Raw genomic sequence first — 13773 nt, forward strand, 5'->3', positions numbered from 1 at the left:
TAAGATATAATTTATTCTTTTATTTACATTATATTAACCGTTAATATCACTACAATTTTATTTGATCAGTAATTTTAGATTTGATCTTGAATTTTTTAAAGAATAACTGGGAATGAGTTATTAGCGCTTCTCTAGTACTATTAATCTGATCTGTCTTGGTATTCAATCTTTTTAGTAAGTTGATGTGATGATAGTAAGAAGATTTTTTCTGAACAACTACAATTTAATAGAATGGTTTTCTCTTTTGTAAAATTGGAGGTACATTATTTAAATCTAATATACAACTAAATTGTAAAAATGTATTTTAGAATTATTTTTGTTGGGCTTACCATCATCACTTGCAGGATCTACCTATCATGAGACATGAAAAAAGAGTATAAGAGATAAAAATAATGATTGTATAAAATATTTTGCAGGCTACTTACAAGTGCTGCATTATTTTTTCCCTTTAATATCAAAATATATAATTGATATTTTTGTATTTGTATACCTACAATATTCCTATTATTAAATTACAATTTAGTTATTTACAAACAATTCTGAAATTGGTATGAGAATTATATTTTTTAAATTTGAAGAATTTACAGTACGTTGATTCTCATAATACTTGATTTCATTTTTTTAGCAGTAAAATTTCAAATAAGGAAGTATGTGCATTATTTATAAAGATTTTTTTTTAATTAATTTTTTATTTTAGTGTAGTGATTTACTATTTTTCATGTTTTAGAATACATATCGAAACTCCTTGTTAAACTGCTTATCTGTAATCGCTAGAAAAGGAGCTACACAAATTGACTGCAATGATTATTTCGATATACAATATCAAAACGGTAAGGTGTGCAATTTAATCTGTATTTTTAAAATTATTTGATAATAATTTATATCATTTTCATTAAAGTTGGAGCAGAGTAGTTATTGTAAACTCATGTTGTATTTATGTTTTTTATGTTAATTCTTTAAATTTTAACTAATTCAGTTTGGTTATATTCAATGAATCTTTAAAAGAAATGGTCAACACATCTAGGCCTCCTAGCAGATGTACTTTTTTTTTAGTAAAAACAATTGCAGTAATTTCAATAAACATAGGATCTTATATTGAAATTATTTAACAGTTAAACTGTTTTTTATTTTACAGATCAGTAAAGGACTTATAAAGGATATATTTATAATGTGATTTGTAAATATTATGAATTCTTTTTTTTGGACTTTGTTTTTATTTATTCATTTCCATGTCATCTAAACTTTAAAAAGATCTTAAGTTACCTTTGAAATTTTATTGTTCACCTGAGATCAACTGAATAATGTATTCTGTTTTTGAATGGAATAAGTTAATAAAAATAATTTTTGTTTGGAACCAAGCATAACATCATAGTTTGTTAGAGTTTTTTTTAAGAAGTAGTAGAATAGAGAAAATGTGATTTTCTGGAAACTATTTGTAGAGTATATTTGATCAATACAGCTTAACATGTTAAAAAGTTAAATTCAACGCTTATTTAATGAATTATGTAGGATTTTATTTAAAATTTTCTGTTTTTACTCATAGCAAGTGTTATTAATTGCAATACCGTAATGAATTAAATAAGATTGCTATTTTCACTTAAAATAGCATATACAGTATTGTGTAATCATTCTCTAAGGACTCAGTTTTGTCATTTTATTATTAAATCTTTTTGATCAAGCTTCTATTTCTGAACCATTTTATTCGAAATACTTATAAATTTTACATTTCCTAAAATACAGAATTTATTATTTAAATTTTGTAATTAGGAAGATTAAACTGAATTGAGTTATAAGATAATATTACTAAGAACTTAATTAAGATTTAAACTCAGTATTTGATATTACTTACAGCTGAGCTATAAATGTAGCTCTGATTATTATAAAAATGGTTAATGCATGTTAAGTAAACTCTAATTCATTCTCAACTATTAATACTTTTCACTGTTAACGGGTTTCTAAATTCTACTTATAAATCATAATTATTTACTTACTATTTATTATTTATAGTTACAACTTTTACAGTCATTGACTATTAAATGTTATCCGTACCTAGTTACCCATCTATAAAACAGTTATCAATTTCGTTGAGCTGCAGTGATCTGCAGGAGTCATTTTATTAAGTGAAACAGTAGATATTAATATTTTTAACTTAAGACACATGTGGATCTCAATTTGACCTAAACAAATTTTCATATCTTACTATTCATCAAATAGTTTTATTTTGGTATTTTTAATTCTGCAGAAGAAGTTCCTGTAGTAGTCCTTTTGTAATTTTTTTTGACAACTTAAATTAAAAATATTAAAAAAAAAAAATATTACATTATGTCACATTTTTATTTTTTTTAATTAGTAAACTGTTTCTTATTCTTGTAAATGTAACAAAATATTTTTGGTGAAATAAAAAATGTTTCTTGTAATTTTGTATTATAGAATGGAATACAAAGGAGAAGCAGGTACTTAATTAGACTTATATGTACTGTAGCATGAAAATTAATCCCAACACAGATGTTACTTAACAAAAAGTAACATATTAATGTCTTGTTATTGTTATGATATAAAAATTGTTTAATGATTTGTTCAGTAGTTTTTACAGTTATTCTGAACAAATAAAAAAGATGTCTCTTTATATAATAGTGTGATTTTGTAAAATCTTATCATTATGTTCTCTTTTATATTTTTGTTAACAGAGGGTGTTACTGTGATTGATACAAAGAAATGGACTGGTGCTAGTTATGGGTTTAGTTTTCATTGTTGGCTTAGGTTAGACCAGCAAGAAGATTTGAAACAAGGGCAGCAAGCATCATATCGTCGTCAGTTGTTTAAGTTAGTATTAATCATTAAATTTATTTTACTAGTTCATATCTAGTTTCCAGTAATTTACATTTTATTATGCATCATTTACATCATGCATAGTTTATTTTTGGACTATGCATTAAATTGATTTACTGGCATATTATTTCCATGATTTCTTTTAGGCTAACAACCCCTGTTATAATTAGTATCAAAGAAAACAGGAAACAAATGCTGAACTTTTTGGAAACAGTAGCTGTTTTGTAACTCTTTTTTAAAAAATTAAATAGAACTACACATGAAAGTTTACAGATGAAATCTTGTAAGTAGTTTGTACGGACTCATAAAAAAAAATTTCAACTGAGATGAGCATGATGAAAATCCATCATTCATGTAAACTGCAGGTGATTGAGATAGAAATGTAAAGGACTCCAACAAAAAAATTAATAATAACAAAAAAAAGTTCAACTAAGTTAAAGTTTGTATAATAAAAATTATTAGAGTTAAGAGATTTAAAAATTTTGTCAATTTCACCCATTTTCACATAATATACTGCCAATTTTTTGTGCTAGTTTAAATCTCAGACCTGTTGCCACATATATACAAAATAAAAAAAAAACGTGATGTATAGTTTTATTCAAGATGGTTACCTCTATGAATTTATTTATGAAAAGTGTTTTATTTTAATTTATCATGCTTGGTTATACAAATTTGATTTTTAAATTAAAATATTATTGGAATGAGAAAATAAAACAAATGAAAATTGAGTTTTTAAATGGTTATTCTTTTAATTATAGGAAACAACTCAAAATATTATTTAAAAAAAACTGTTTGTTTTAAAAAATTTAATGTATTTATTTATTTAACTTATTAACATGATGAAGAATTGTAACTTGGTTAACTTAAAATGTACTTCATTACGACTAATAAATTTTTATATAATAAAATTTCAATATATTATTTATCATTTCAAAAATATACAGTGAAAAATTTTATTTGTAGATTAATAATTGTTTATGTTCTTTTTTACGAGGGCGGTTTGGAAAGTAACCTCCGTTTAGCTATAATTAAAACACTGAAAAGATAAAAATATTTTATTATATACAACTTAAAACTACTGCTTTTAACTATTTTTAAATGTAGTCACCATTTAAATTCAATCATTTGTCATTGCGCTTTAGTAATTTACTAATACTGTCTTCATATAATTCAGCCGCCTGGATACCTAGCCAACCTTTCACGGCATTTCAAATTTCGTTTTCATCATCACATTGTTGTGATGCAAGGCATTTTATGCAAGTCTACTGCGAAACTGTTTTTTGACTTCTGAGTCAATTCCAACAGGACATTTTTGATCATCCTCTTTACAGCCTGGACTTTGTCCTGAGTGATTTTAATCTCTTTACTCACGTGAAGAAATGGCTTGCGTTGCAGCACTTCCACGATGAAGACGAACTTTAAAATGCCACAAAAGGTTGGGTAGGAATCCAGGCGGCTAAAATTTATGAAAAAGCTATTTGTAAATTAGAGAAACGCTGTGACAAATGCTTGAATTTAAATGGTGATTATGTTTAAAAATAGTTAAAAGCTGTAATTTTAAGTTGTATATAATAGAATATTTTTATCTATGCAGGTTTTTTATTTATAGTCAAATGGAGGTTACTTTCTGAATGGTCTTCTTATTTTTTTGTTTTTATTATTTTTTTTATAGTAATATCTTTTTCTCTTTTATTTTATGTTAAAACTTTGATAAAGTGTATGTTAGCTTTGTCACTTAGTGCTCATTTTACATATTTAATATGCTCTGGTCTTATAGTATTGTTCTATACTGCTATAGTATGATTCTTGTATATGTAAATATCTAACAAAATCCAAAAATCTGATAAAGCATAATGTTTTTTGCTGGTTTTAGAATATAGTCATTTTATCACCAACAGTACAGCTATTACCAGTTATGTCCATTCTTATTAATTTGATTTTAAATATTGCAAAACATCATTATTTTTTATTAATACCATCTAACAGTAGTTGTAATAATAGTTATTATTATTAATTTTTTGTTTCCAGTTTAGCTACATCTTCTGGAACTGGTATGGAAGCTTTCTTTTATTCTGATGGAGTACTAGTTGTTGGGGTTAATACAAAGAAAGAGTTTCTTGCTGCGACTGTTCCTGAATGTTCATTATTTGATGGTGTTTGGCACTGCCTTGATATTTGTTATATGGGAGCAAGGTTAGAATATCTATTAAGTATGTTTTTTAAATGTAAACCTATAATAAAAATAAACAGTATTTCTTTTTAAAGATATTTAGTATTTAGCTCATTTAGTATGAAGCATTTTCAGCAAGTAATGTCTTTTCCAAATCTGCTGTCAATGAATATTACTCAAGATTCTTTAACCAAGTCGTAAGAAAAATTATAATTCTGCCTGTGATGAATGACCTCAGTGGCACATTTTCAGTCGAGAATGATTTGTATTAAAATGAATGTGCCCTTATTAATTTACATCAAAGAAGAAGTATGTTTTGTAATTTACCGGTCAAAAGAAAAATCATTAATTTCTTGAAATATTGTTGGGGATATTGATGCCACATTTCATGAACATCAGTGTACAGTAGTAATGGTGTGGAATGTTTTGTAATGATGTTCTGTGAGTGTTGAATGTTTTGTGACCAGTCAAAAGACTGATCACATCAACAGTGAGCAAAAATGATTCATGCAGTTTTATTCTTGTTGACTTTTATAGCCAAGATCAGTACAAATCATTATAAGAAAATTCTAAAAAATCTTTGTTGGACACTTAAAAACAAACATCCCAGCAGACTTTCATGTTGAATGATTCCCACACATGACAATCCCCATGCCTGCACATCATAGAAATCACTGCTTCTCATTTGAAATTACTTGTTGGTAAACACTCCTCTACTGAACAGTATTATCTCTTCTTCTCACCACTGACTTCCATTTGTTCTAAAGTTAAAATAACTTTCAGAGAAATGTGTTTTCTTGATGATGAAAAAACAAAGAAACAGTTAAAACATTGTAATGGTAATGGGTCAGAAACTTCTGCGGATAGGCATTCAATAAACTCATATTTAATACTATGACAAATACTTATATATACCTAATTCAGTTAACTTAATTTCAAGTAAACAGACTGTGTGTACGAGTGTTTAAGTGGCTGAGTCACAAGCATCTCCTGTAAATCCTGATGCACATAAAAGAAACTGCATGATGTTATATTCTGTAACCACATGCTATTGTATTTTACAAAAATTCTTCATATATTTTAAATTTAGATAAATTAAGACATGTTTAGCAATCAATAAATATTTCTTATTTGGCACATTTATTGTTAGGTAGTTTCCTTGAGTTTTTTAAGTTATGAAATTGACAGTTGTCCACTAATAGTAATTCACTAATTTTTTGGATTAAATTCCTATGATAATAAACAAATAATAAATACAATTCAGTTTTTGTCACCTGATTGTGAAAACTTTATAGTGCTGTAATTATTAAGAGATGCAAAGAAAAGCTCAATTTTGTTTTCAGTTATATTATCCAATTTTCAATAATTTGGTTCAACAGTATCCGTTACATGCTTTATACAGTTTTTCCATTCCTGCTAGTCCATTTTATAGATGGCTTTTATACATAAATTTTTAACATCAGATATTTTAAAAGTAATATTTTTTGACGCTACGTAACTTTTGATTTGTCTCCAAATTACCTCAGTCGGGTTGAGTTCACAGTGATAGGGAAATAATCAAAGCAAAATTTACCATTGGATCTTGCCAACTCATTAATTTTGTTCACATTAATAATTATACAAAACTCTTTGCAGTAATTGACCTTAAGTTAATTCTCTTCAAAAATCACTTCTTTTGAATTAAGCCTTATTTTGTTGTCATTCTTTTCTAAGACATGGCTGGAATTTTTTCCTTTTTACATGAATGATAAGGGGCATTGTTTAAGACAATGACTGAAGTATCTTTCAGAAGTGGTAACACATCGCTAAACCATTTCTCAAAAAGTTCATCTCGTTATGATAGGTCTCCTGTAAATGTAGATTTTTAATACTTACATTAAAAAATCCGGAGACCACCATTGACAAACTCGATATCACTGCCCATATGCGTAATGATGAGATACCTATCTTTACCTGATGAAGCCTTATATATAACAAGCACATTATTATATATAACATATGTAAGGCTGGTTGATAAGTCACACAGAAAGGCTTCTTTTGATGAATTCACAGTTTTATCTTTTCAAATGTAACTTTTTGTTTGATCTTTGTTGAAAGTTTCATTCAAATAATATATTCTGTGGCCTTTTTCCTCATTTTCTTTATTTCAGTGAGGTAATGTCTTCGCCACATAATGATACTATTCCTGTCAACTAAAGCACTTTCTTGATCCTGTTTTTCATATTTAAGATTCAAACTTTTTAACAATTTATAAAAAGTTTTTCTTCATAATTCTGGTAGATTGTTATTGTCATTTACAACTCATAACACTTTATCTGTTGTAGGCAGTTCATTTCAAAAATAAAATTTATGTACTTTTTGAATCACATTTTTATCGATTTATATAAAAACGTGCGTGGTTTTGTTTGGAGACCATAATTCATTAGTAGATATTATTGTAATTACATATCACATTTAAAAAATTCTCATATTAAATTTAAATAACATTAGAGTAAATAAATAAATAACAGAAACACAAAAATTAAACATGAGAACAAAAGAGTGATTGTATGAAAAGATCAAGGGTTTTAATAGAACTGAGAAGACTAAAGTTATATAAATGTTTGACTACACGATTAATATATGAGTAATGATTACAGTTCTGCATACAGACATGGCTGTGTTGTGAATCGGCACTGATACACGGGATGTGACTCAGCAGAATCATGATAAACACACTCATACAAGCGCAATGTTTGTTTATTCTTCACTTTATAAGCTAAATTGAATGTCGTATAATTTTGGTGATTGTTTAGAGAAGTGAAAAAGTATGTTAATTTAAACTTTTTCTTTTTGTTATATTAAAGTTAATGCTTTTTACTACTCGTTAGAAATTTACGATAAAATTTTGTGGAAGTTGTTATAAGAATAAAGAATTTTTTATACTTTAATGCAAGTGTCAAGCTGTGAATTATTAAGAAGCAAATTACAGGATGTTATTAAAACAAGTAGTGCTGAGATCTTTGGGATCTTTAAAACAATCATTGGGATGACTTTGAAAAGGTTTAAGAAAGTCTTTTATCAAAATTGCTGCAAGCAAATCACATTTGGTCCTTTAGGAACAATCCATTTATCAATTTATAGTTTATTTTTCAGAATGATTGAATTTTTATAGAAGGTGATAACATTAGAGTTTATTTCTATAATTATATTTCTCCTGTAATCTTTAGAAAGTATGAAAACTCGTATGCAGAGTTCCTTAAGGAAATTTGATACGTTTTATTAAAGATTTGTAACCAGCAGAGTAACAATTAGTCTGAAAGTAATTAATTTGAAAGTAATTGTTGAGTGGCTTTTAACTTAGCACTAAATTATTAATATAAAGATATCTTTCTTCAGCTACGCTTATGTAATTCACCTTCAATGGTATACCAATATTTGTTTATTCATTATATCTATAACTAAAAGAAATATTATTGTTGTGTATAACTAGCAATTTATCTTCTTTTTTTTTGTATGATTTGCAATTTGATTTTTTTTTAATCTCAGGAGACCTTTTGGACATAACCAATTATCTGTATTTATTGATGGAAGCCAGAGATTAGCTGCTTCAATAAAATTTCCTGCTTTTACTGATGTAAGTAGTAGTAGTATGGGCTTATTTAAAATTTTCTTTAATATTTATTCATTACAACTTTTACACTTTTTAGCACTTGCTTTTGTAGTATCATATAAAAGAATCAAGTAGTTTATGCTGTCCATCTAATGTGAATTCTACTACAAAATTTTATGCACTATTTAATGTATAATATTTTCCTGTTTATTTACAATTTAAATTTTTAACCCATCTGCTTACTTTGATGACTTCAGCTCGTTAAGGAATTTCTAGGCCAAGAACTACATGGAAGAGTACAACTTGCACACTCTTCATCTTGAAATAATTTGATGTTTCTCTTTTGCGATTCATTTAATGTGAAATAATACGGTACTGTACTGTACTGAGGAAGATTATGAAAAAAAGGAAAAATTTCAATTTTAGATATACTTTCTGAAATAATGGAAGGTGAATAGCTTGATTTCAGTTCAACTGAACGTTAAAAAGGTCAAGTTACTTTAAAGAAGCCAGAAAACTGTTTTTCCCTCTTCTTTCTTTTTCCTGTTTAGCCTCCAGTAACTACTGTTCAGATAATACTTCAGAGGATGAATGAGGATGATATGTATGAATGTAAATGAAGTGTAGTCGTGTACATTCTCAGTTCGACCATTCCTGAGATGTGTGGTTAATTGAAACCCAACCACCAAAGAACACCGGTATCCACGATCTAGTATTCAAATCCGTGTAAAAATAACTGGCTTTACTAGGACTTGAACGCTGGAACTCTCTACTTCCAAATCAGCTGATTTGAGAAGATGCGTTCACCACTAGACCAACCCGGTGGGTTTGTTTTTCCCCCTATAAATTAAAAATATCACCCAGGTGAGGTGTAACTAAATCTATCATAAATGCCAGAAAGTTCATGTTTGTTTCATTATAAATTTTACTGTTAAGTTAAAAAGAACTTAAACAAAACATAACAAGGAGAAAGGATGATGTGTCAAGACAATGAATGGCTTTCATCATGTTATATAATTACTTTCAATTACTCTTTACAATCCGACATTGTCCTAAAATGAGTTACACAAATGAAAATAAAAAAATGACATCAAAAAATATATCTATAGTGAAAAAGCAGAGAAAATCGAAATATTGAGACGTATATCTTACAAAAGCCAGCAAGTTGCTTTAACTTTGATATGAACTTTAAAAAATCTGACTTTAATGAAGAATTGAAAATTATTATTTTTTTAAGTTAAAAAATAAATAACAGTGTTTAGCCATAAATTATGTAATTTATCATACATTTATGCATTATCTATATATTATTTATTATGCAATCAGTACTTTTCTGTTTTATTATTTATTAAAAAAATGACATTTTCTCTGATTTTAGCCTTTCTCTTTGTGTACAATTGGTTCAATGCCTGATAGATCAACCACTGAAGCACAGAGTACTAATGAAAAATCCACTACAGTTAGTACTGTTGTAGAGAAAGGCTTATTTCCAAGTTTTATTTCACAGGTAAAGTAAATATTTTTATAATAAATGTTTATTTTATTTTTAGATATTACTGAAAAAGTATGATTTGTTTACTGTGTAGTTAAATACTTAGCAATTTGAATACTTGTGTATTAAGATGTGTATGCAATAAAACAACTGTTAGCAATGAAACTTTCACTGAACAGAAATATTTAGTCCCAGACATATACAGGATCCGGCATATAAATCTGACAATTTTGTAGTAATTGTTATGTTGGCACCACTGTCAATGAGAAGGTGGGAGTGTTGTACATCGCCAGGTCTATTCATGCTATTTCAGTAGCCAGTATGTTGTGGTCGGGTGAACAACGAGTGTTTATGATTGAAGCCTATTTTAAAAATAATGACTCGGTTATTGTAACACAGCGTTTATTTCGCAGACATTTCAATTTAAATCGACATGCATCTGTTCCTAGTAGGAATACGATATTGTTGTGGGTGAAGAATGTTAGTAACACATCGTCTGCTTTAAAAATGAAACCAACAGGACGAAAACGAACTGTGAGAACGCCTGAAAACATGGTTAGCTGTTACGCGGTCTCCACGACATTCAGCAGCGAGACATGCTGCTGCACTAGCCATTTCTGATCGAAGTGTACGACGTATTCTTCATGCTGACCTGAAATTCCATCCGTATAAGATGATGTTAGTGCAGCAACTTAATGCAAATGATTGGGCGTCTCTCAAAGCAGCTTGCGAGGTCATCCTCGAAAATGTCCACCAGGATGCCATTATTCTTTTAAGTGACGAGGCACATTTCCATCTGTCAGGATTTGTGAATAAACAAAATTACCGTTATTGGGCTTTGCATAATCCACGGTAAATTCTTGAAAAACCACTTCACAGTCAATTTCAAGCAAGATCAAACAGTTTATTGTCATTGGTATAGTTAACAAATATCATTGATAGACTTCATTCTCAGACTTGTATCTTTATTTCTACTTACCTCCTCTTGCTTTTGTCATAGATTTATGAATAAAACATGTTTTAACATCTATATAAAATAATGTTTTCCAGTAAGTAAAATACAAAAATAAAATAAAAATAAAGTTAACCAGTGTAGGTGTGTCTGGAATCTATTATCACCAAGCCTACAAGTATGGAAAAAAAATTATTTACATAATAATAATTATTAACATAATAATAATATTACATTAAAATTCTTCAAAATATTTTCCTCCTGTGTCAATACATCTTTGCCAGCGGGATTTCCAATCTGCAAAGGCATCCTGGAAGACCTGTTCAGGAAGTGTGTTTAAAGTCATTTCACAAGCTACTTTCATGTTGTCAGTTGTTCTGTAACGATGTCCTTTCAGGGGAATTTCAAATAGGGAAACAAAAAGAAGACTGTGGGAGCCAAGTCGGGACTATAAGGTAGCTGGGACAGGGTTGCCATGTTAGATTTGGCCAGGTAGCTGGTCATGGCAAAGGCAGTGTGGCTGTCACGTTGTCATGATGAAGTTTCCAATCGCCGCTGATGTCCGTTCTGATATGCTGGATCCTTGTTCTCAGTCTCTTGAGTACTTCTACATAAAATTTAGAGTTTACGGTTGTCCTGGGAGGTACAAACTCACAGTGAATGGTCCCCCTGATGTCAAAAAACACAGTGAGCATGGTCTTGATCTTTGATTTGCTCATTCGAGCCTTCTTTGGGGGGGGGGGGGGCAAGAGGATGCTGAGGTGTGCCAGTTAGTACTTTGCCTCTTTGTTTTGTACTGGAATACTGTACTGGGTTCTACTGGAATATCCATGTTTCATCACCTGTGATAACATTCTCCAAAAAGTGAGGATTATTTTCACACATTTCCAAAACGCCTTTGACAAATTTCCACTTGGCGAGATTTTTGTTCAACCTCATGGACAATAGTTTTTTTGAATATTTTGCATGTTGGCCATTAAACAAACACTTATTTGACGGTCTGTTTGCAAATGTTCTTTTGCACGAGTCACATTTTCGTCGTTTGAGGAGGTTGATGGGCGTCCAGTGTGGGCTTCGTCCTCGACTTCTTCATGGCCTTCCAAAAATGCCTTGTGCCATCCGTAGACTTACCTTTGTGATAAACATTCATCCTGGAAAGCCTGTTGAACCATTGGAAAAGTTTCTGCTGCAGACATGTCGAATTTCACACAAAACTTGATCGTGTGAACAGTGCATCGCAACTTGTATTATTAATTTAATTAATCTTAATTTTATCATTATATAGATATATCATTAATATAATTTTCATGTAATGATCAGAATAAATACAGTAAATTTAGTTTATCCTAAATACAGTAAATATAGTTTATCCTAAATACAGTAAATATCGTTTACCTTCAAGGAACCTATGATTTTAGATCATTATAAACTATAGTTAACTGATGTTTACCACAAGTTAGTTAACTGATGTTTGTCACAATAACTGATGTTTAGGTAGCTTAGTGGTACTACTTTAATATGCCATCAACTTAGGTATTGTAATACAGTAAAATAATAATCATTAAAAATAATAATAATCTATTTCTGTACTAAAATAACATAAAAAAAGAAAAAAATATGCAGTAATAAATACAAATACAGTAAAGTAAAATAGTGAAAATTACTTTTTCTGCAAAAAGTCAGTTATTTTGCTTTGTTTCGAACATCTCATGTTGTAATAGTTTTTGAAGGTTCTTTTCTAAATCAAACAAAACTAACACTTTTTGTTTCTTCATTAGCAATTTCTGTAAAACTGAGAAACTGGCAAATTATTTTCATTGCCGCAAAAAAAAAAACTTCTGGGAGCTTTGACAGGTTGATTACATCATTGTCACTATCATTACCTTCGTTGTCATTACCTACATTCTTGTCTATTTCTGCTAGTACTGAAGCTAGTTCTGAAGTATTGATTTCTGCTAGTATCTGTTACAGTTTCATGTGTTTCTAAATTTTAGTCAACCTCCTGATAATCTTCAAACAATGCAATTGACAATGATTAGTTTTGCAGACTATTGCCCCATTCCTCTAAAGATTTTTCTTCGCATGCAACATCAGTAACTTCATCGGCCTGTGGTAAAAATCCTGCATGTCTAAAGCAGATTTTTACAGTCAGCAGAGAAACCTCATTCTATGATCTTTATAACACAATTATAGCATCCAGAGTAGTTGTTTGTGTTTCCTTTTTTTGATCTAAATCCTGTATCATTAGGTGTTTTTTGTAGTGGACTTTTAGCGACTTGATCATGCCTTGATCAAGTCAAATCTAAGGGCTGTAAGACTGCTGTTGTTTTCGATGGTAAGAACATTAACTTTATACACGAAAGATCTTCAACGTGTGGATGAACCGGATAGTTATCAATGAACAGCAGTATTTTGTCATTTTCAATCTTTAATTCATGGTTCCATTTTCATAACCAACACGTAAAGATATCACTTGACATCCAAACCCCTTTCTTGTTACTTTCGTACATAACAGGAAGCGATATCAGATTTTTAAAACACTGGGGTTCAGCTCTTTTCCGTATAACCAGAAACTTTTTTTTGTCAGTACCAGTCATATTTATAGCAATTGGCACTGTTAGTCTTTCTTTTGATAATTTCCCCTCCCCCTGAACACATTTAGCTTTTAAAATAAAGGGTTCCTTCTGGCATCAGTTTAAAATAAAGACCGGATTCATCAGCATTATACATTTTTCCAT

The 13773-nt window shown here is 29.3% G+C and overlaps 1 protein-coding gene across 1 annotated transcript in view; it reads left to right on the top strand.

Annotated features, from left to right (window-relative positions):
• Positions 1-13773, top strand: part of LOC142328087 (neurobeachin-like protein 1) — a 116162-nt gene that overhangs the window by 55879 nt on the left and 46510 nt on the right. Inside the window, exons 13-17 of the mRNA XM_075371575.1 lie at positions 728-830; positions 2688-2823; positions 4858-5022; positions 8528-8615; positions 9970-10098. Of these exons, the coding sequence (XP_075227690.1) occupies positions 728-830; positions 2688-2823; positions 4858-5022; positions 8528-8615; positions 9970-10098 (621 nt within the window). The remainder of the gene's footprint in view (positions 1-727; positions 831-2687; positions 2824-4857; positions 5023-8527; positions 8616-9969; positions 10099-13773) is intronic.

This window comes from Lycorma delicatula, chromosome 7, assembly GCF_047948215.1.
Source record: "Lycorma delicatula isolate Av1 chromosome 7, ASM4794821v1, whole genome shotgun sequence".
Lineage (NCBI taxonomy): Eukaryota > Metazoa > Arthropoda > Insecta > Hemiptera > Fulgoridae > Lycorma > Lycorma delicatula.